The 20690-nt window shown below is 36.6% G+C and overlaps 1 protein-coding gene across 1 annotated transcript in view; it reads right to left on the reverse strand.

The window, feature by feature from the left end:
- The window catches only part of mmp17a (matrix metallopeptidase 17a), a 79086-nt gene extending 65768 nt beyond the window's left edge, over window positions 1-13318 (reverse strand). Inside the window, exon 1 of the mRNA XM_016548321.1 lies at window positions 12854-13318. Coding sequence (XP_016403807.1) covers window positions 12854-12994 — 141 coding nt within the window. The 5' untranslated portion in view covers window positions 12995-13318. The remainder of the gene's footprint in view (window positions 1-12853) is intronic.
- Window positions 13319-20690: the final 7372 nt, after the last annotated feature.

Raw genomic sequence — 20690 nt, forward strand, 5'->3', positions numbered from 1 at the left:
CCAAATTATATTTATATATTCTATATTCTATATTAGATGTCTATTTCCTCTGTATAGTGCAGCGGAACGGGGGCGAGTTTTTTGTGGATGAGCCTGAGTGATCAGGGAAGGTCCGTCATATCATTAGAGAGGCGCCACAACAAAAGAAGGATTCTCATCCATTCTCTTGTTACAAATCATCCCAGGGCCCTGAGCTACTAACAACTGCTAATTAGCTCATTAGCTCAATTCCTATCTTTTCTGGGGCCAGACCCATGAGTCCTGTGACGCAAGCATTGGGCCTCGCTGCAGGGCACTTCAACAAAGCATAACCACAGATGTTCGCTTACAAGCAGATAAATGTGCCGAACAGAAGCACACAGGTGATGGATGAGAAGGCCGCCCTGAAAAGTAATGTACTCTCTAATGTGGCTTTTGTCAACCAAATGAGTCCCGACCAGAGAAGGTCAACTGTATAGTAAAATCAGTTTATGAAATTACCAAGAGCCCCCAAAGGTTCTGTTAGGTAATGAAAAATTGAAAATTTAAACAAGAGTCTGTGACTTTACAATTTAAGATGTTATCATGTTTAAATGTCAACAAATACATCAACATCTACAAAACATGGGAAGGGGCAAAATTATATTTGATTATTTTCAGAGCCTTGTATCTAGTAGGCTAGCTGTCACACTTCTTACTTCAGTGAATACTTCTCAGGGTAGGTTATTTAAAAAAAAGTCAATTTATAAGTCAACATATCTACAGTATGAAAGTCTGTTCCTGTCTGTAAAAATTAAAAACTAAAAAAATCATTCTGAAAAAAAAAAAATCACATTCTAAGATAAAAAGTCAATATGTAGAGATGGAGAGAGAGAGTGAGCTACAGTCACAATTTAAAGAAATAATATTGCAATTTTGAGAAACAGTCACTATTGTGAGAAATAAAATTGTAACTGTGAGATATTACGTTTTGAAATATGTCTCCAAAAAAAAACAAAAAACATAAGCTGACATTTATAAAACTGATATTATAATTAAAGGTTTGTGAACGCAATAAAAAAAAAAAAATTTCCCAAAAAACATTTATCTAATTTAAAATCTCTAGTTACAGCCCTTATGACAACATGCCCATGTGACATATAGTCTCAATCTCCTCTAAATAGTAATTGTGTCTTCAGATTCAGTTTTAAATCTGTACTGTAGTGTACACTCTAAAAAAAATCCTGGGTTGTTTCAACCCAACTTTGGGTCAAATATGGATTAACTCAGCTGTTGGGTTACATTTTTAAATTAAATTTTTAACCCAAAAGTTGGGTTAGTCAATATTTGACCCAAAGTTGGGTTGAAACAACCCAGCATTTTTTAGGTTTAGTATAAGCTTTAGACCCTGTTATAAAACGGTGCTGATGGTTTCTGCTCAGGTGGTTAACGGACTAATTTTCCATAACTGCATTCTCTGGTTTCGCTAACAGTTTAATTCATCCACTTTAACTCCCCTGTGTATTTATGCGTGAGTGTGTGTATATGTTTGTTAGACTAGTTTGTGTTAGTGTTTAGTTAAATTAACTTTTGTGCACAAATGACATGAGTTGTAATGAGTGTAGTATATACTGTAGTGGCATTGACTTATACACTAATATTTACAAAGATAAATATCAACAAACCAAAGGGTTTGTTTTATACTTATCTGTGAATCCGAATGGGCATAAAGCGCAATAAAACTGTCATTGAGCACTGTACACACATCACTTTCAGAAGATTTCTGACTTTCGCATATGAAAAGAGGTGGAGAAAATATATGTTGTTGCTGAAGCATTGAATATACAGCTTCTGCCGTGCTTTGATATTGCCTTGACCGACTCTTATAACTTGCAGTTTCACTGCTCAAAGGAATGTGGGCAGAGCAACTCTCACTCCATTTCCCCATAGGAAAGACACATAATGCCCATAAAAATGGACTCTTCCCTATTAATTTATAGAAACCCTTCTATGAATGAACATCTCCAGAACATTGTGTGTATGACAAATTACTTCCTTGTATATTGTCTTTTGTATTGTATCTGTTTTATGCATGCTTATGATAGAACCACTAGTTAATGTAACCTCACCTATACCATGTTTGTTATCTATGAATTCGTATTCATAGATACCAAATACCACGCTGGCAGGACATCACAGCTGCAGCAAGACATGTTGCAACTTTTCACCCGGGAGAGAACTCTCCCAATCACCACAGAGTCAGAGAAACATCTTTGGAGTTCATCACTCTTCAAACCCGGAAGAACATGATCGCAATTCCAACACCAACAAACCATCAAGACTTTCATCTGAGACTGTATCTGGATGCTCGTTCAATGCAAGTATTGTACATTTAACTAAACGAAACAGAGGTTTAGTATAAGCTGTAGACCCCGTTATAAAACGGTGCTGATGGTTTCTGCTCAGGTGGTTAACGGACTCATTTTCCATAACTGCATTCTCTGGTTTCTCTAAGTTTCATTCATCCACTTTAACTCCTGTGTATGTATGTGTGAGTGTGTGTATATGCTTGTTAGACTAGTTTGTGTTAGTGTTTAGTTTAATAAACTTTTGTGCACAAATTACATGAGTTTCTGATTCTGTCACTGCTTGTGGATAATGTCCCTTAACGATTTTATTACATGCTCTAATGCACTAGTACTGAAAGAAAGTTATTTTCTATGGCAACAAAAATATAATTTCTTAGAGTTGATATGAAATTGCACTGAATGTTCGCTGGACGAACAGATTCGTTGATGGTAATATTAATTCTGCTACAGCTACTACTGGCAGCTGATTTAAATAATTGTAATTATTTATAAATAATTGTAATTATTTATATACATTTCCCTTTTGAGCTAATTTGCTACAGCAGATATACATATTTCAAATTACTGACTTTTTTTTCTTCTTGTAAAATGGAACAAAATATCGATGACTCATGTTGCACTGAGTTATCTGATACAAGATCATTCTCTTCCTAACTAGCTCACAACGCTCCTCAAACAAACTGATGCACAAAGCAATAGGAGACTATTCATGACGTCTTCAAGCAACACTGAAGAAGGCTTTTGCTTTTGTTTTTGCACTGAATTACAAAGAACTGGAAAAAAGCACATCAACAAACACAGAAAACAAGACTCTGAGTCTTTTAGTGTGCACTTGGCTTTGTTACTTCCCAACACTGTTAAGAGGTAAGATATTCACCTTAGCTTGGCAGCTGTGAACTGTCATTTTTATTTGTTGCTTATGTGTTCTGTATTTCATCTCCCTGAGATGCTAAGAACAGAAATTATCATAAAAGCACACTTAAAACTGCTATTTGTCTCTCCAGACAGCCCCATTGACCCAACTACTCATCACAGCAATCCAAGTGAGACAAGAAATTATCAGAAAAAAATGCCCAAGGGCCCTCTTTTTAGCAACTGCGAGACATTAACATGACAAACAAGTAGCCAAAAAAGTTCCAAACAGCCACAAGAGGCTCCTGATAAACAAACAAACAGAAGAATGTGATAATTTGCTTCCTTGGCTTCTAATGGTACTGAATCATATCCAATAATGATTCTACCTCTAAATTCATTGGTGGGCTCTGTAGGGAATATTTTTTTTGGAAACATGCAAATTTCATGACAAATAATACAAGTGCAATTGTCTAGCGGGGGCAGACATGAACATATGCCTCCTGAATCGTTTCTGTCTTGTCTCTTCAGTACCTCCTCCATCTGTACAGTATACCATCATGGCAAAGCTGTTGCTAGATGATGTGGGCATCAGCCATATTTTTGAACATATGCTAGATTTATTCTACACTTTTTTTTTTTCATCTTTGTTGAGATCGTTTACCTGAAAATAGCTTGAAACCTTATGATGGTGAAGATCTTCCCATCTAGCCTGAAGTTCATAATTCCACTACTGTTTTCAAGATCTCTGGGGCAAGTTATGCAATATGCAGTCTAAATGGCAAAGAAGCCAGCATGCAGTCCTGACTCATCTACAACTGACTCATCACTGAACTCAGAAACAACAAAGTTTCAGCAGAACTCCTACAGCAGTCCCCCGTTCCCCATGTCAAACGCTGTGGAAAGGTCGACCATGGGCCAAACAGTTCCATACTGTTCTTAACACTTCTGGAGTTATTGTGCCATGAAAATCATGAATGCACTGTTACACAAATATTTCCCTTTTCAAATATATATATTTTTTTTTTCAGTGGGTTCCAATGTTGTTTTGGTCCCCACTGACTTTGTATGGACAAGAACAGCCGAGACATTCTTTAAAACATCATCTTTTGTGTTCCACATAATAAATTAAGTCATTCAGGTTTAGAACAATGTGAGGATGCATAAATGGCAAAATTATCATTTTTGGGTGACAATTAAGGCAATTAGACAATTAAGGAACCTAAATGAGCTCCGAGATTAAGAAATAATATATTGTGCTATAGGAGAAAGTTCACTTCATCAACATTGTTTGATAGCTGAATTCCCACACTGTTTTAATTGCAAATGATACGTCAGTCTACCTATACTCTCTAACTCTCTGAAATATTTACTAATAAACTTTTACCTTTCTGTAAAACAAAATCTGTACTGCTGTGATTCATCCCGGAGTGGGTTTGTTCAGTTCATGGTTTAGAATACTTTATTGGAATGTCTTTCTTTCTTTTTTTAAAAAAAATCTTTATGAAATTGAATGACAAATAAAATTTAAAAAAAACAATTCCGGAAAAAAAAAGTGGTCAGTCGCTGTTGTGCTCTATAGCAATTTAATCCTTCACTGTGCACTCAAAAGTATTAGATGTTAGATTTCCATCAAAATGCCATGTCAAGTGGTTTCCCGCAACTATGTTGGCCACACTTTCATTAGATTGTACTCACTGGATTCAAGGAAATTCAACAAATAGGTCATAACAAAAGACATTTGAAGGTGATCATTTTTATATAACATGCATGCATTCAACATGGATGTGTTCAAATAAGGTTTAGCAGGAAAGCGGTTATAGCTTTTATCCTAAAATACTGTAAAGCTCCCTGAGGTTAAGAGCCTTGACAAGGGCACACTGATGAAGGATCAAGGATAAAAAATAAAAATAAAACTCCACTTGTTAAAGGTGCATTATGGGAATACACTCAACTTTGGGTTGCATGAGAGTGTCACTTTCACAAACCCTTGCGTTTTTTTTCTATGTTCTTGCAGCACACCATCCCAATTCAAATCAATAAATCATGGTGTGGCGGCACCCTTATTCAGTTTCTTCATGAAACTCTGTGTATTCATGAGGTAATTTCAGTGAAAACCTCATTTATTAAATCTAACAATGCTGATATTTCATTTTTAACTGCAGAACATTTCTATGTTGTAGCAAGTCATCAATTCATGGTGAAAGAGAATGAATACCATATTACACTGCCTTTTATCTATTTGACCATGGTGTGGTCATGCATCCTGAATCTGTCTAAATCTACAGGTTTCACTGGCTCAGACATACCTTTCTTTCTCTCTGCCATTCTCACGGGGACCAGAAGTGGAAGGAGCCGTGTCATTTAAACTTTACATCTCTAATCTTTTTTTTTTTTTGGCACACATCAAAAACCTTCACTCTCTGGCACTCTTTGCATCTGAGAAGGCCTTTTTTCCCCACCCTTCTCCACACTTGCTCTGTCACCTCGTTAGAAACTGAAAATATGCAAATGAGAGACAAACCATAGGAGCACCTGCTGGGTGCCTCTGAAGACCTGGAAAATGAACAGACTTAGATGCCATAATGGGGTTGTCACCAAAATCTACAGGATGCTTTTTAAAATCACTTGGCCTTTTGCCGATGTGTTTATGGTGGGGATGGCAGTTGAGTTAAATAATGAAAAAACAAAACACCTCACTTACAAACTTCACAGCAACTGTTTAAACAATTCTGCAAGCAATTTAAGACAAGCTTTGTTGCTGCTGGGGCTTTTTTTTATGGTGTTTCGTGGTTGCCTGTTTCGGCGTGGGTTATTTTAATCTGAGAAAGAGTAGGCCAAACCAACACAAAACCACCGTAATTATAAGAACCAGTCGGTTGCTTGGACACCCATGGCAAAGACGTCCTTGATCTCAGCCTGCCAGAGGAGGATGGGGTACCCCAGGCTAAAATAAGACCAAATGTGCACATGGAGTTAATTTAGGGTTTTCTTTAGTAATTTGGACTTGAACAGCATTGGTTCTGAAGTGCTGAAATTGGTGCAATCCAATAGAAAGCACGTAATATTGCGTGCAACTACAGTACATCCTTCTTACTTCCTTTACCACACAGTTTGATCTATTAGTACTCAGAGCTAGCTGCTGGCGTAGGGTCCTGCTCTTTTCATTCCCTCATGCATCTGACTTATTACAGGGCACTGTGTTTCCTGAGGTTTATCCATTGAGGCTTTCAGTATAATCACTACCCTGGCTGGTAATGTTCATAGGGCCCATACCAAAAATACATCATTACCGTGCACAGAACACTAGCTATTTTAGGTGTTTCTTTTGTCAGTGTACATGCTGAACAAAATGATAGCACACTTCAATATATATATATATATATATATTTCTTTTTCTGGAAAACAAGGGTGAAAAAGGTATTTCAAAGGGTTATCATTTGGAAGAATTGTATTCAAATTTAAAGTTATTCTTACATCAAATAAGCCAATTAGAACTATTATATGTTGCATTTTCAGGGTTCCCACACTTTTTGACAAATGACTGTTATTCATGATTTTTGCCTTATCAGTGAAATTTGAATTCACTAGAGAAATTTACAATACTATTTTTTTCAGGCCTGGAAAAAAGCTAAAACTACACACACAAACAGAAAGTTACACAAAACACAAATAGAAAAAAAAACACAAACAGCTTTTTTTATTATAAAAAACATTATACATGTCTTTACCGTCACTTTTGATCAATTTAATGCATCCTTGCTGAATAAAAGTAGTAATTTCTTTAATTTCTTTCCAAAAAATGTATCCATTTTAAATAAATGCTGTTCTTTTCAATTTTCTATTCATCAAAGAATGCTGAAAAAAATTACACAACTGTTTTTAACACTGATAATAATAAAACATGATTTTTTGAGGAGCAAATCAGCATATTAGAATATATTATTTATTACATATTATTTTATTATAATTATAATTACTAACTACTTTTTTTCATGCCTGAAAATGTAATAATATTGATACACACACACACACACACACACACACACACTTATTTCATTATATATACACACACACAGTATTATATGTATATAAGTATGAGTTCTTAACTTCTTAAGTTCATATGAGTATACGTGTGTGTAATGTGTATAAAGTTTTTTTCTCCCAAAAAGTGAGTTAATATAAATGGTTGCTATTCCCCCGTACAAATGCAAGAGTCAGTAAGGACAAATTGACAATGTATACAAGGTTTTCCAAAGACATTTGACTTTGTCTGACACAAGGCACGGCTCTTATTAAAGAGTGCAAACCATGTGCCTGACCCAGCATCCAGATTGCTGCTCATGTCATCTAGACAGGCTACAGGGTCAGAAAGAAGCACAAAGCCTAAAAGATACTTGTCTCTGAGAGATGAGCTGCACTGAGTGCCAATGAGAAACAGTATTCTGAGGCCCTTTAAAGGTCTATCTGTCTGACACTCTATATATCTACAAACACCATCCAGGGATTCTTTCGAATGGGCTATAATATAGGAGTGAGAAGAGAGTGATGAGCCTCCATCCTTTTCTATTCCTCCCTAGTGCTTTTCTCCACTCTGGGCTGGACACAATCAAAAACAGTGTGATAGCTTGGGACAAAGATACATCAGTGTTGTTGTTGTTGGACAGCGACTCCGACTGCCAAACTTTAAACCTGATTTCCTGGAAGTTGTGCACCGTAACTTCCAGGTTGTGAGAGAATCTAATTAAGCAGACTAATAGACATTCAAAAATATGACTATAGGCATGCAGGTTTAGCAGGTGCATAATTCGATACACATTACTCTGCTGCCTCACTGTGCCAAATCTATTCTCATCCACACCTCCGCCACCTCTCCACAGACCTTGTTCCTGAAATAATCTCCTCGTCCCAAATCCCAAATTCCAGATGCCTGGCAATGGACTAGAGGTCACCAGAATCCAGAACGACAGCCAAAAGTAGGACATGCACCAAACTACAGGCCCACCTAGCACAAGAATAGTTACTACAACTCACTGCATTGTTATATATCTGTCTGAGCAGTAAGGAAATGCAAAATGGAGCCAATTCCGACTGACAGGTATGATTAATGGGAGTTTTTTCCCGAAAAATAGATCACCTGATTTACTGCAGCTGCAAATCAATCCACAGTACATTATTCCAGAGAGACAGGTCTATATTAGCCAAAGAGAAATGCTACTGATTTAATGTTTACCAGTTCTATAAATGCTGTGGCCCCTTTTAGTCTCCAAGGCTGTGCTCTCATACTCATCCCTTTCTCTTGATTACTCTGTGGTGGGTCTACGCTGGCTTTCGGCCACCTCGCTTTGGATGTCAACCGCAGGCCCGCCCCACTCATGCTGAAGTATTTCTGGGTAATTAGAAGTGAGAGCCAGTGAGTGAGAACATTGGTCAAATTTACATCGTGAATGATGGACAGGTTCATGACCGCAGAGGTGGCAGACTCTCTTTGGCTCAGTTGAGAATGTGACACTCGGAGCTTGTGAGCTAATATGTGGAGTGTACACTCTAAAAAATGCTGGGTTAAATACAACCCAGTGCTGGGTAAAATAGGGACAAACCCAGCAATTGGGTTGTTTTGAACCAGCGGTTGGGTTACTACCCAGAAGGTTGGGTTAAACATTTAATCAAACCGCTGGGTCAAAACAGCCCAATTGCTGGGTTTGTCCCTATTTTACCCAGCACTGGGTTGTATTTAACCCAGCATTTTTTAGAGTGTACTATGATAAGTACAGCATGGGTGAGGGTGGCAGGCAGTGGAGGCCATGCGCTGCATTCATCCGTTGATGGGTCCAGCTGGTGCTCTCGTTAAAGACGTTACATTAGTTTGACTCAGAGGATTTTAAAACAGAATGCAATGTAATGCAAAATAAAATAAGCTAGAAAAACACCTTTGCAGCATGTTAAAAAGGGAATCTAACTGAATTTATCTACTTTGGTTATTCTCACAAAGTGGTGCTCACATTTGACCACCAAAATAAAAAAAAACAACCCAAAATAAAATCTTTTTTTAGGCCCCCTTTTGCATTGTGAAATTATTTTCAGGGAAATTGAACATGCTACCCTCCAATTACTATTATATATATATATATATATATGTATATATAAACATTTAATAAGATAAGATTTTTTTTTTTTATTAAAATTTGAAAGTATTTATACATGGCAGAATTTGTTTTTGGTAGAATTTAATTGCAAAACTCTAAAAACTATTATACAGTTTTTAATCTGTATCATGACTACTATAATGAAATTAAAATAATGAGAAGTAATAATCAAAATAATCATCACTAAAATAAGACAGACAATACCAAATGCATTACAGTAATGAGAATTGGCACACACATCACTGTAGTGCATTTAGTTCATTAAAATTCTCAGATTTTAATAAATAAAAACTGCACAAACTGTAACAATAAAGTATTTTTAACCTGTAAAAACAATGGGTCTCATTCTCAATTTGTGCGTGAAATCAATGTATGAATGTTTTAACAAACAATTCATGGTTCACCAAAAAACGTCCACACTTCCAATTTATTCCAAATTTACAAGAAAATGTGGGAACAACTGACACCACACATAGGCAAAAAACATATACTCTGTTTGGTCTTAATATATAACAATAACAAATTTTGTTGTATATATTATATATAAAACAAAACCACTGTAACTGCATAATCTGTAATCTGGGTCTGTTTTAAAGTCATTTTATGTGTTTGAACTGGTTTTAAGGATGGCACACAGCTACAGGATCTTGCTGCACGTCTGGCAGGCGATGAAAGGCTGTAAAGGAAATGTTGTGTGGAAAGTACTTATATGGAGCTTGTTCGGGTGTGTTTTATGCAAATGACAAACCTCGGGCATGTGGCCGCTCACGTAGAATACTCTAAACTCACTAATATTAGAATACTCTAAATTCACTAATAACACATGTGCTCACAAACATGTTGTGTATTTAGATTTTTTGTGAGATGTTCTCCTGTGCATACAAATACAAAATAATCCACGCAATTATTAGTGAATGAGACATGAATTTTCATTTTCAGCTGCACTGTTCAAGGGGAGGGATGCTGAGAGATATCCACGGTGTCGCATGGGGTTTGTAATCATTATTGTGCTGACTCGTCCCATTCTGTGCAGTCCGAGCAACAGTTTTAAAACCAATCATCATGCCACATGCCCATCTGCTCCATCACGACTCCCTTACTTAACATCCGTCCACCCCAGCCCAACAATACCCCACCATCTGTGCCATCACCCGTGGCTTTTAGATCTCTAAAAGCATCGTCTGCGCCTGTCAAGTGTTGCTGTGCCAACAGCCCACAAAACTATGGCCAGTCTCCCTGGAGGTGGACAAGACTCCGTAAGTCTTCATTCAAGCATGATAGGTCTGGGTGCAAAGTTAACAACAACAGCTGCACTGTCGTCTACAGTCATATGGACACTGCAGGAGATATGGGAGATGTAATCTGAAAGAAGTGTCTTTCTGTTTGTGTCATGTTATTATCAGCTGCTGTCACAGAGAGCTGTTCTTTGCATAGCGTCTATACCACATTTAATGATCAGAGGTTTGATGACATGCAGTGTCACACGCTGACAGATATCAACAGCCTCATTATATGCACGGAGCAACTGCTCAGTAGTGCAAGATTAGATTTTTGAGGGTCATTAAAAAAAAAAAGGAGCCTTTAAACTCTCTGCCAGTCATTTGAGAGTTTAAATGAAAATCCTATTGGACGCTGCTAAAAGTTTCTACTACAAGAGGTTATTTAAGTGAAGGGAAATCTGACCACAAGTGATCAATACACATACAGTACTTTATGAATACTTGAAAAGTTACTGGATATGAAAGATAAAAGGATATTGATTAGGAAAATCTATATCTTTGAAGAGTAAAATCAAATATAGAACAGAACAACTTAACAAGTGAGTATTGGAGTACTCTTGTTAACTGAAATTACATGCTTTTGTTGCCGATGTATAGCCAAGCGTGATAAACACATAAATATGAATGCAAGAACACAAACTCATGCCCATTCAAAGTCTGGGGACATGGACCACCTGGGATTTTTAAGCATAACGTATTTTAAAGCTTTAGGGGGGAAAAGGATTTAATTTTTGTAATTTATTAGGCATGATTTTTGTAGAAAAAAAAGTTCTCGTCTAAAATGCATGTGTCTAAATGTGGTCAGTCCAACTGAATCGCACATTCTCCAAACCATCATATTTAAAATGCATATACCCATAGCCATACTTTATTTTTTTTCCCCATGGAAAACAAATCTGTCATGTAAAGTTGCAAGTAAATATTGATTGGTTTATTAAAAAAAATAAAAAAAATCTCTCTGCACACAAAATGACAAAACTGCACTAGACTAATCATTCATACACAAAACTCCTTATTGTTAAAAAATGCTGTTTTTCTTACCTAGGGTACAAATTGAGCCAAGTGCATCATCAGAAACAAAATGGGTGAATGACCTCTGTTTCAGAGATTAATATGTAAAGGCATGAAAAAGGGATGCTTGAATGCAACTAAAGAGTAAGCAATTTTATTTATTTATTTATTTATTATTTATTTAGTCTGCGCCTCTTTGCGCTATCCTGATTTTAAACATTTCTGAAGGAATTGCCAGTGTGAAATGTACAAATAAATAATTTTATAATAACTTAAATATAGTTTGAGCAATAGACAAATTCTCAGCCAAAAAATCCTAGTAAATAAACAAACATTTCTCTAGACAAATTCAAATGAAAATATGCACGGTTCACGCGCTCTCCAAAGCTCGGTGCGCTTGAAAATGTCACGTCAATGATTATCTCTGAAACCGCGCGCAGAATGAAAGAGAGTTTGAGGGAAGAAGTACCTGAGAAGAATTTGATTATGGCTCCAATTACAGACAAACACAAAATAGCGTCTTACATGGGCTACAGCATCTGGCCATATCAACTTTACCCATATCCTCTAGCGTAAACGGGACACTCGATTTGCAGAAATACGACCCTTCTCGTCGGTCTTATTGAGGAATGCGTGTGTGAATGAGATATACGGTGTTTATGTAAGTTATACTTCGCACATAATCGGGTAACGAATATGAAAATAACCCACAAGTGAACGGCTCGATATTTAAAGTGATAGTTCACCAATTCTGCCGTCATTTACTCAACCTCATATTATTCCAGATTAGTCTGACTGACATTCTTCAGCGGTACACAAAAGGAAACGACAGCCTAAGAGTCACCATTCACTTTTATTATATGGAAAGAAAAATGCAATGAATGGTGACCGAGAACGCCAGTCTTCTGTGCGTGACAGAAAGTCATACAGGTTTGGAACAAAATGATGGTGAGTAAACGATGACATGGTTTCATTTTTGGCTGAACTATTTCTTTAACACTCTCACGCACGATCTGGTTCTGAATCATCGCGGGTGAAACTTGACTTCTGTGAAGAAATAAATCCGTTACGTGTGTAGATTCAGACGCGTGGGAGCGCAAGTACGAATATATTTTCGATTTCATACACGTGTCTAATACGTGTAATTATCTATACCCACAGGCCACAGGTTTTTCTTTCACGCCTTTTCCCTAAACGATAATTATTATTCGGAAGACAGGCTTGAAAGAGCACCTACCACCCCCATATCCATCTGCTCGGCTGTAATAGACGGGGCCGCCCAAGTTTGAGATAAAAACCAAAGAACTGGAAAAAGAATCATCTCTGGATAAATAATCCAAATGGCCCGGGTGCAATTCCACTTTCTGAGAGACTTCATATTGTCCCCGCTCCCGGTGATCACAGAACGGCCTTTCTTTCCGCCGCATCCACCGTATAGATCACCCAAAGGATCCGGATCCCGGGCATTTAACGGTCCGTGGGAACACGTGTCAGTCAAACTACCTCACTGTGGTGCGCAAACACGTGAAACACATCACATACAACACAATACGGGACAATTCATTTCCTCAGGGATCTCTGTCTCCAAACGAAATGTCATTCACAGTGGTCATCACGATTTACCAAAGATGAACCGTGTACGCATTCACTCCCAAAAAAACAAAAGTCAAACGTCTTCTTTCAGTCCTAATCCGAATCCATTTGAGATCAGTGCGTGTGCTGTCAGAGAAGAGGTGTCGCGCTCAGCGCCGAACACAGCGGACTGATGCGCTGTAAGCGCGAGGAGAACTTGTATACTTTCCAGATGGGAGGAGGGGGGGAGGGATCTCTGCGGGGGCATTGTCCTCCAGCTGAGAACTGTGCGCTTTTAATTTTGCTACATTACAAGTTTCCTTTTAAAGCATACTAAAATTCGAATAAATTAAAATAATAATTAATTTTAAATTAAAATGACACTTTGGAGACAGGTGGGGGGTTCACAGATGTTCTAGTTTTGACGTCACTAAATGCGAAAGCTTAATTCATGAATATTAATTATGTCATACGCGCCAATAATTTAGCATGCTCATTTACTGTTTTAAGATTCTGAAATTAACTTGACATCTTAATTTCTACCCCGGTCCTACATAGGACAAGCAGCTGGAGAATGGATGGCTGGAACTTCTAAATCTGCTATCAGTCTGGAGAGGTCAGTGGATAGATGTCCTACAATAGCTATTTATCTTAAGAAATTCATATTAGACACTTATTCAAATATACAAACAAGTATTAAATGGATTTTAAGAGGATATTTTGAGAAATGCCTGATTTTTTTTTACAGCGGTAACCAAAACGTTGATACCAACATTTGATTATCAACATTCTTTGAAAATATATTCTTTTGTGTTCTGCAGAAAAAGGAAGTCATACAGAATTGGAATGACAAGAGGGTAAGTAATTTTCATTTTTCTGTATGAACTGTTCCTTTAACACCTACAATGAACACAAAGTATTAACAACAACAAATTCCAAGCTCTATTTCCAGTCAATATAACACATACTTATGAAATAAAAACTGAAGAACTGAATCCTCTGTATTAGATACATCCCTGCTATAAGCAATTTCATGAAGCGGCCATCAGCCATGTCCCACTGTAAATAATGCTTCTGGGCAAGTAAGCAACCAGTAAGCACCTAACTAGTAAGCAACCACCTTAATAACACTCTGGCAACCAACCTTTCTGCAGAAAATGAAAATCTAAAATCAAATTGTACATAAAATACAAGATGTATTCAGTCAGTACAACAGTTTACACAGTAACACAAATACTGTAATGTAAGTGTGACCTTTCAGTTATAAAACTGCTTTGCACCTTCTCTAAATATCACACTATGTATGTGTTTAAAGTACAAATATTTTGTCTTTTTGTTGCGTACAAAGAACAGTGCTGCTAGAAATCTCCCCATGAGTCCTAAATGAAGCTGAGGGTAAAACATGCATCATAGGGGACGGCACACCTGACAGACCGTAAGGGCTCTTATCACTTAATCACAAGCCTGCACATTACAGAGTTATGGCTTTAAGCTTAAAGCACATTTCAAGGGACACAACCCTGAAATGTAATGCAAAGACATATGAAATATTAAGCACTGGCCTCAGGTAATGAAGGACAGGAGCGGTGGAGCAGATCTGTTGACTGAAAAGCACCATGTAACGGAGACAGGCGTGTGGGGACGTGATGCATAAAGAGAGACGTGGTTTGAAGGCGGAAAAAGATTAATGGAGGTGTGGGGAAAGAGGACTGAAAGAGAGATAGGGAGGACAGAGGATCACTGGTGTCAAGTGTGTGACAGCTTCTCCTTCGCATGTGGCTAATCAATTGCACTGTTGCGCCGCAAAACGAAACATCTGTCAAGAAAAATCCAGATGAAGATTATCAAGGGTTCTAATTCAAATAAATAATCTACCTTTACGCAGGCACCCAGTGATTACCGGCTTCAGACTTGATGTTTTGAAAAGACTGCTGAGCTTACACTTTGGGAAAAAAGTTAACTTAGCGTTCTTAATTCTGTTAACATCAGCTTTAATGGAATGCCTCCTTCCATGTATATCTCTTACAAAGAGAGAAACAGCGTCTGACATATCTGATTTTGCATATTTTAAATGTAGAATACCTAATTGTCTTTCTGAGGCATGTAATAAATTACATTTGGCTGTTCACGGTTGATTGGACCTGTGACAAGAGGGGCTCTTTGGGCCTGAAGATGTCCTGGGCCCTGTGAATTCAAGCAACAGCCCTGGGCCAACATTAAGCCACCTTTTGTCAATGTGATGAGTCAAAGTTAAATGAAACAAATCACATTAAATTCTAGTCATCTCACAGCTAAACAGATGATGGATAGATGGGTTAAATAAGGTTCTCTTTTCAAAGAAAGCCCACAACAATGCCTTCACTGCCTAATAGGATTATTAAAATTCTAGAGAGCCTTTTAGCCTGCTGTCATGAGAAAAGAACCTAATCAACATTCATGATACATGCAATTGAGGATTGAATGTAAAGTTTAGAATTCTAAGTGTTTAATATCTGACACTTTTTACACCGTAGAAGCCAACTCGCCTTTATTTCTATAGAGCTTTATACAATACAGAATTTTTCAAAGCAGCTTCAGAGTAATAAAAAGAAAAATAACAGAACCAATGATGCAAACTTCTTCAAATATGTAACAAATTCAAATTCTGCTGTAAAGCACAATAATAATAATGTCTGTGTAACGTTTATCAATTATGAAACAAATTCAATTCAGTTATAAGCACCTCTATAGAAGACAAGTGTTGTCATTCAACTCAAGTCAGTTCAATGTTAATTCAGTTCAGTTCAATAAGTGTCGATGTTGCAAAATTCATCTGTTATGAAACTAATTCAAATCGGCTATAAAGCAGCTCTACAGAAGACAATAGTTCCAACTCAATTCATTTCAAGTTTTGTTCTCATCTGATTTCAGTGCAGTCAAATTAATAATATTACTCAATATCAAGCATCTTTTAAACTACAACTAGCAAGTCAAAGGCATTACAGATGCAAAAATGGTATTGCTACTCTTGACTAAACAAATCAGTCAATCAATATATTACCTTACAGTTAATCATTAAATTGACCAGCCAATCAGTTGATTGAGCAATGCAGGAACACATTTGACTACCTTTGTCTTTAAAGAGCAACATGATCAAATTGTACTAGTGTTCAAGAGGAATGCACTGACAGCTTATTACACAGAGTATAATTTTGTAAAACTCCTTTGCCTGCAAAGTCTGTACCTCTAAAATACAAAGCAGTTTTTTCTCCCAAGCTCATTATAATTAAATTTCAAAAGACAGCACAGTAAGCACATCAGCGTTTCAAAGGCATGATCATCATAACTGTACTAATCTGGAGTACTTACAATGCAACACAGTGTAACATGTCTATGCCACGCCTTAAATATTGTATAATTGTTGTACACTTTGCAGAGGAAAAGGCAAATGAAAAACTACTTTGCTGTTGCATTCAGATCTGCTGAGGAATGAGCAAGAGCTGTGCCCAATTATAATGAGAACAATGGATCCCTGCATGCCTTGTAGTAGTGGTTATTTTGATTCATACCAGTGACTTGAATCTTTTAACTCTGTTCACAAAAACGCTTTTTTTTTTTGTAGCAATATCATTAGCTGGCAACCACTAAGTGTCTTTTTGAATTGAATCATCAGATCGCTCAACAGATTAATTCAAACACAGAATAGTTAACGATCAAAACAAGCGCTATTTATTAAAATGTAATTGCATGTATACAGATCTACAAAGAGACTCTCAAATTAGTTTTTTAAACACAATTTTATTGCCATTTGTGGAAATACTGCACAAATGCAAGTTCTGGGTTTCTCGGCATGACTTTATAAAGCTATTGAAAAAGGCAACAATAGCCTAAATAAATAGACTTTAGGCAACAGTATTTTGACTCTGGTGCCAAACTGAGCGAACAACATGCTCCCTTTCTTTCAGTCTGTGTCAGTCAGCAGATCCTCATCCAAAAACAGATGTAGCAGGTTGTTTAATTTATGAACAAGACATCAAAACTGTGGGTTTAATCAATTACATGCTCCTTCAAATCCCAGAGTCAAATTTTTATTTGTCTGCACTATAGCCAGATTGTAATTCCTGCTAAATAAATAAATATTAATTCTAGTACAGGAACAAACATCTAAATCAGTGAATGTGAAAGATTAATATTTGTTCATGACTATAAAAAGTAACTAATGCTTTGGACAGAGCTGGGCCTTGTGATGGAGATGGAGGAATGTCATAGCAACAAATGACTAGCAATTGCCCCATCTGCTTGGCGCCTTTCCTTGCTAATAATTAATTCAAAATAACAATGCAAACAATGGCTTGGATAAACAAACAATCACACAGGGAACTACAAAAACTACAACATATCCATTGCTACATTTAGCCCATTTAGTTTTCAATCAGGTGTAAATTGACCACAGACTGTCAATCATCTGACGTCTTCAGTGGAAGATAAAGGAAGAGTTTTCTCTTCTGAACAAAGACAGTATTAATTATTAAAACTATACTTAGGATTTCAAATGTAGAGGCCTTTCTGAAACTGTACTGAAAGTTTCTTAATGTTATGCACGGCTGGAGTTTGATTTGTCTGAGGAAAGAAAGAAAGAAAGAAAAAGAGAGAGAGAGCACCATGTTCAATCTGTGTTCTCTAGTAAGACAAAAAGATTGCATAGATAAAATCAAAAGCTTGTACAGTATCTGAACAGTTGCACTTAAGGAATGACAGTTAAAGAATCGCAAAAGAAGAACTAAAAACAGCAGGAATCGTTGTGTGGATTCTTTTGCTTCTACACGTGAAATTCAACTAGACCAGGCAACAAAGCAGCCATATTCATTTAAATCTAAAATGTCATTGCTCCCAGGGAAACAGTCTGTAATCCGTCTTATATTAGATATACATCTACCCTAATATAAAATTCTAATTCTGAGCTTCTGACTGCAGCACATTACACATTTTTTCATAGGCTCGTCTTGGTTTGCTCTATATTTTCCATGCACAGCATTTTCATCCTGAAGCACAGAGAGCCTAATCCGCAGCTCCAGTAAAAGCCTAATGGGCATTCCCGTTGGACAGGTTAAGATTACAGTGTAAAAAACACAAACAAACAGACAGAAATGTCAGCTGGGCATTAATTAATCTCTTCCTGTGGCTGAATGGGTGTCGAGATGGAGCGAGAGAGAGAGAATTGAGAGCTAAAGCAAACAGCTCAAGGACAAAGGGATGTTTTGTGGCATAGAAAATAAATCGAAACTGCCCTATGAAAGTAAAAAATAACCACAGTGAAACTTAAAGAGACAGCCCACCTGTCTCATTGATCAATAATATGGCCACTCTGCCCATTCAACAAATGAGAAAATGGCATCATTTTAGATAATAATTCAGAAGATAAGCATCACTTACACAAAGAAATTGCTTCTTTATTATATTACTAGGAGATACTTTATCATTTGCCTCATAAAGCAGAGGGGTTAGAAGGTGATTTTAAAAGGTTTTAAGGATTTGAAGTATTGCACTAATTTTGTTTTTAGCTTCAGCATGACCTCATCCGGAGGCCCACTTGCCAAAAACGCTTTTTTATTAAACAGACATTTAAAAAGCACAAATTTCTACATGAATAGATTTATACTTTTATCCAATCAAACAAATCTGAAACCCTATTTTCCTATGTATTTTCCAACTAAAACGACTCTTCTTTATTGGATGACATCATCAATCCCTTTCACTTGAACGCCTCCCCTCCACACATCACACATGGGGGCTCTATGGTTTGGGGCATATATCTATATATATTAGTGGTGTCAAACGATTAATGGCATCCAAAATAAAAGTTTTTGCTTACGTATATGTGTGTGTACTGTGTACATTTATTATGTATATATAAATACACAAACATACAGTATATATTTTAAAAATATTTACATGTATATATTTATATAATTTATATTATATATAAACATATTTAATATAGAAATATAACACATTTTTCTTAAATATATACATGCATTTGTGTGTATTTATATATACATAAATATAATTTCAAATTCTTACATTTAATCTATAAATTCATTTATAATAATGTCATTATTCTTATCTCTACATTATCAAATTAAATCATTTACACTGAAAAAATACAATTGCATTGAATAATGTTATGAGACTGTTTCATAATGTTATGAAATATTTTTTGGAATATACAAACAAGAAATGATGGTGAAAATTATACTTTTAAACTAAATTAAAACGCCAGTAGGTGCCAATAGTGAGCGTTTAATGAGTGAGTCATTGAGTCGTTCATTCAAGCTGGTTGCTGTGAGATGCGCTGTGTTTCCGTCTAAAATGTAAGTGACCTAATATTATTGTACTTGTTGTACTTGCTGTTTTTGAACTATTAAACAGTCGCAATGGTGAAAACGTTGTGTGATGTTGCCTAACTAACCTAACTAACTATATGTAGTTTTCCTATTCCTACCAACCGACGTGAGTTACGTAGATTTCTCGGAATGGTAGGTTATTATCAGAGTTTTTGCCAGAATTTTGCCAGCGTGGTTTCTCCTTTGACTGATTTATTGAGCCCGAAGGTTGTTTTTCAGTGGTCTGAGACATGTCAGCAAGTTTTCGAAAATTGTAAAGCTTTATTGGCAAATGCCCCTATTTTGAACGCTCCAAATTTCGAGAAGTCTTTTAGTCTTGAAATTGATGCTAGCGCTTGCGGAGCAGGCGCTGTTCTCGTGCAAGAAGATTCAAACGGAGTTGAACATCCTGTTAGTTATTTTTCAAAGAAGTTCAACCGTCATCAACAGGTTTACTCCACTATTGAAAAGGAAGCCCTTGCCCTTGTACTAGCGGTACAACATTTTGAGGTATATTTGGGTTCAATTGCTGCCCCAATTATAGTTTATACAGATCATAACCCTCTAGTTTTTCTAAATCGGGTGAGGAATCGAAATCAACGACTTATGCGGTGGAGTCTTATTTTACAGCCGTTCCACCTGGAAATTAAGCATATACGAGGGATGGATAACATAATAGCTGACACTCTTTCTAGAATGTAACATGATATCACTGTTGCATGTTTTCCATATCTTTGACCTTTTTGTATTGTTCCTTCATATGTTGCTTTTATGTTTTTCTCTCTCATTCTCTTTTTGATTCTTTGCAGAATCTTTTTGGGGAGGGAGGTGTTATGACCCCGTCTTTTCCTTCTTTACCTGATGGTGGCAGGATAACGTCACTGTTAATTGGATAACTCATGGGTGGAGAGTATAAATGTTTGGCTGAACTGTCCAACAGTACTTCCTCTGGGAGAACCCAGTTCTTCCGAGGAGTCATTTGCTCCCAACTTGTTTTCTTGTTGGTTACTATTTATCAACATTTCTTGCCCATTGGATTGATATTTTCTTTTGTTTATTTAAATCCCTTGACATTATATATTCTGTAACAGATAATTTTCTTTTGAATAAATAATCTTGCAAGTCAAACTATTTGTTTGT

This window comes from Sinocyclocheilus rhinocerous, unplaced genomic scaffold (genome assembly GCF_001515625.1).
Source record: "Sinocyclocheilus rhinocerous isolate Xijiao unplaced genomic scaffold, SAMN03320098_v1.1 scaffold192, whole genome shotgun sequence".
NCBI lineage: Eukaryota > Metazoa > Chordata > Actinopteri > Cypriniformes > Cyprinidae > Sinocyclocheilus > Sinocyclocheilus rhinocerous.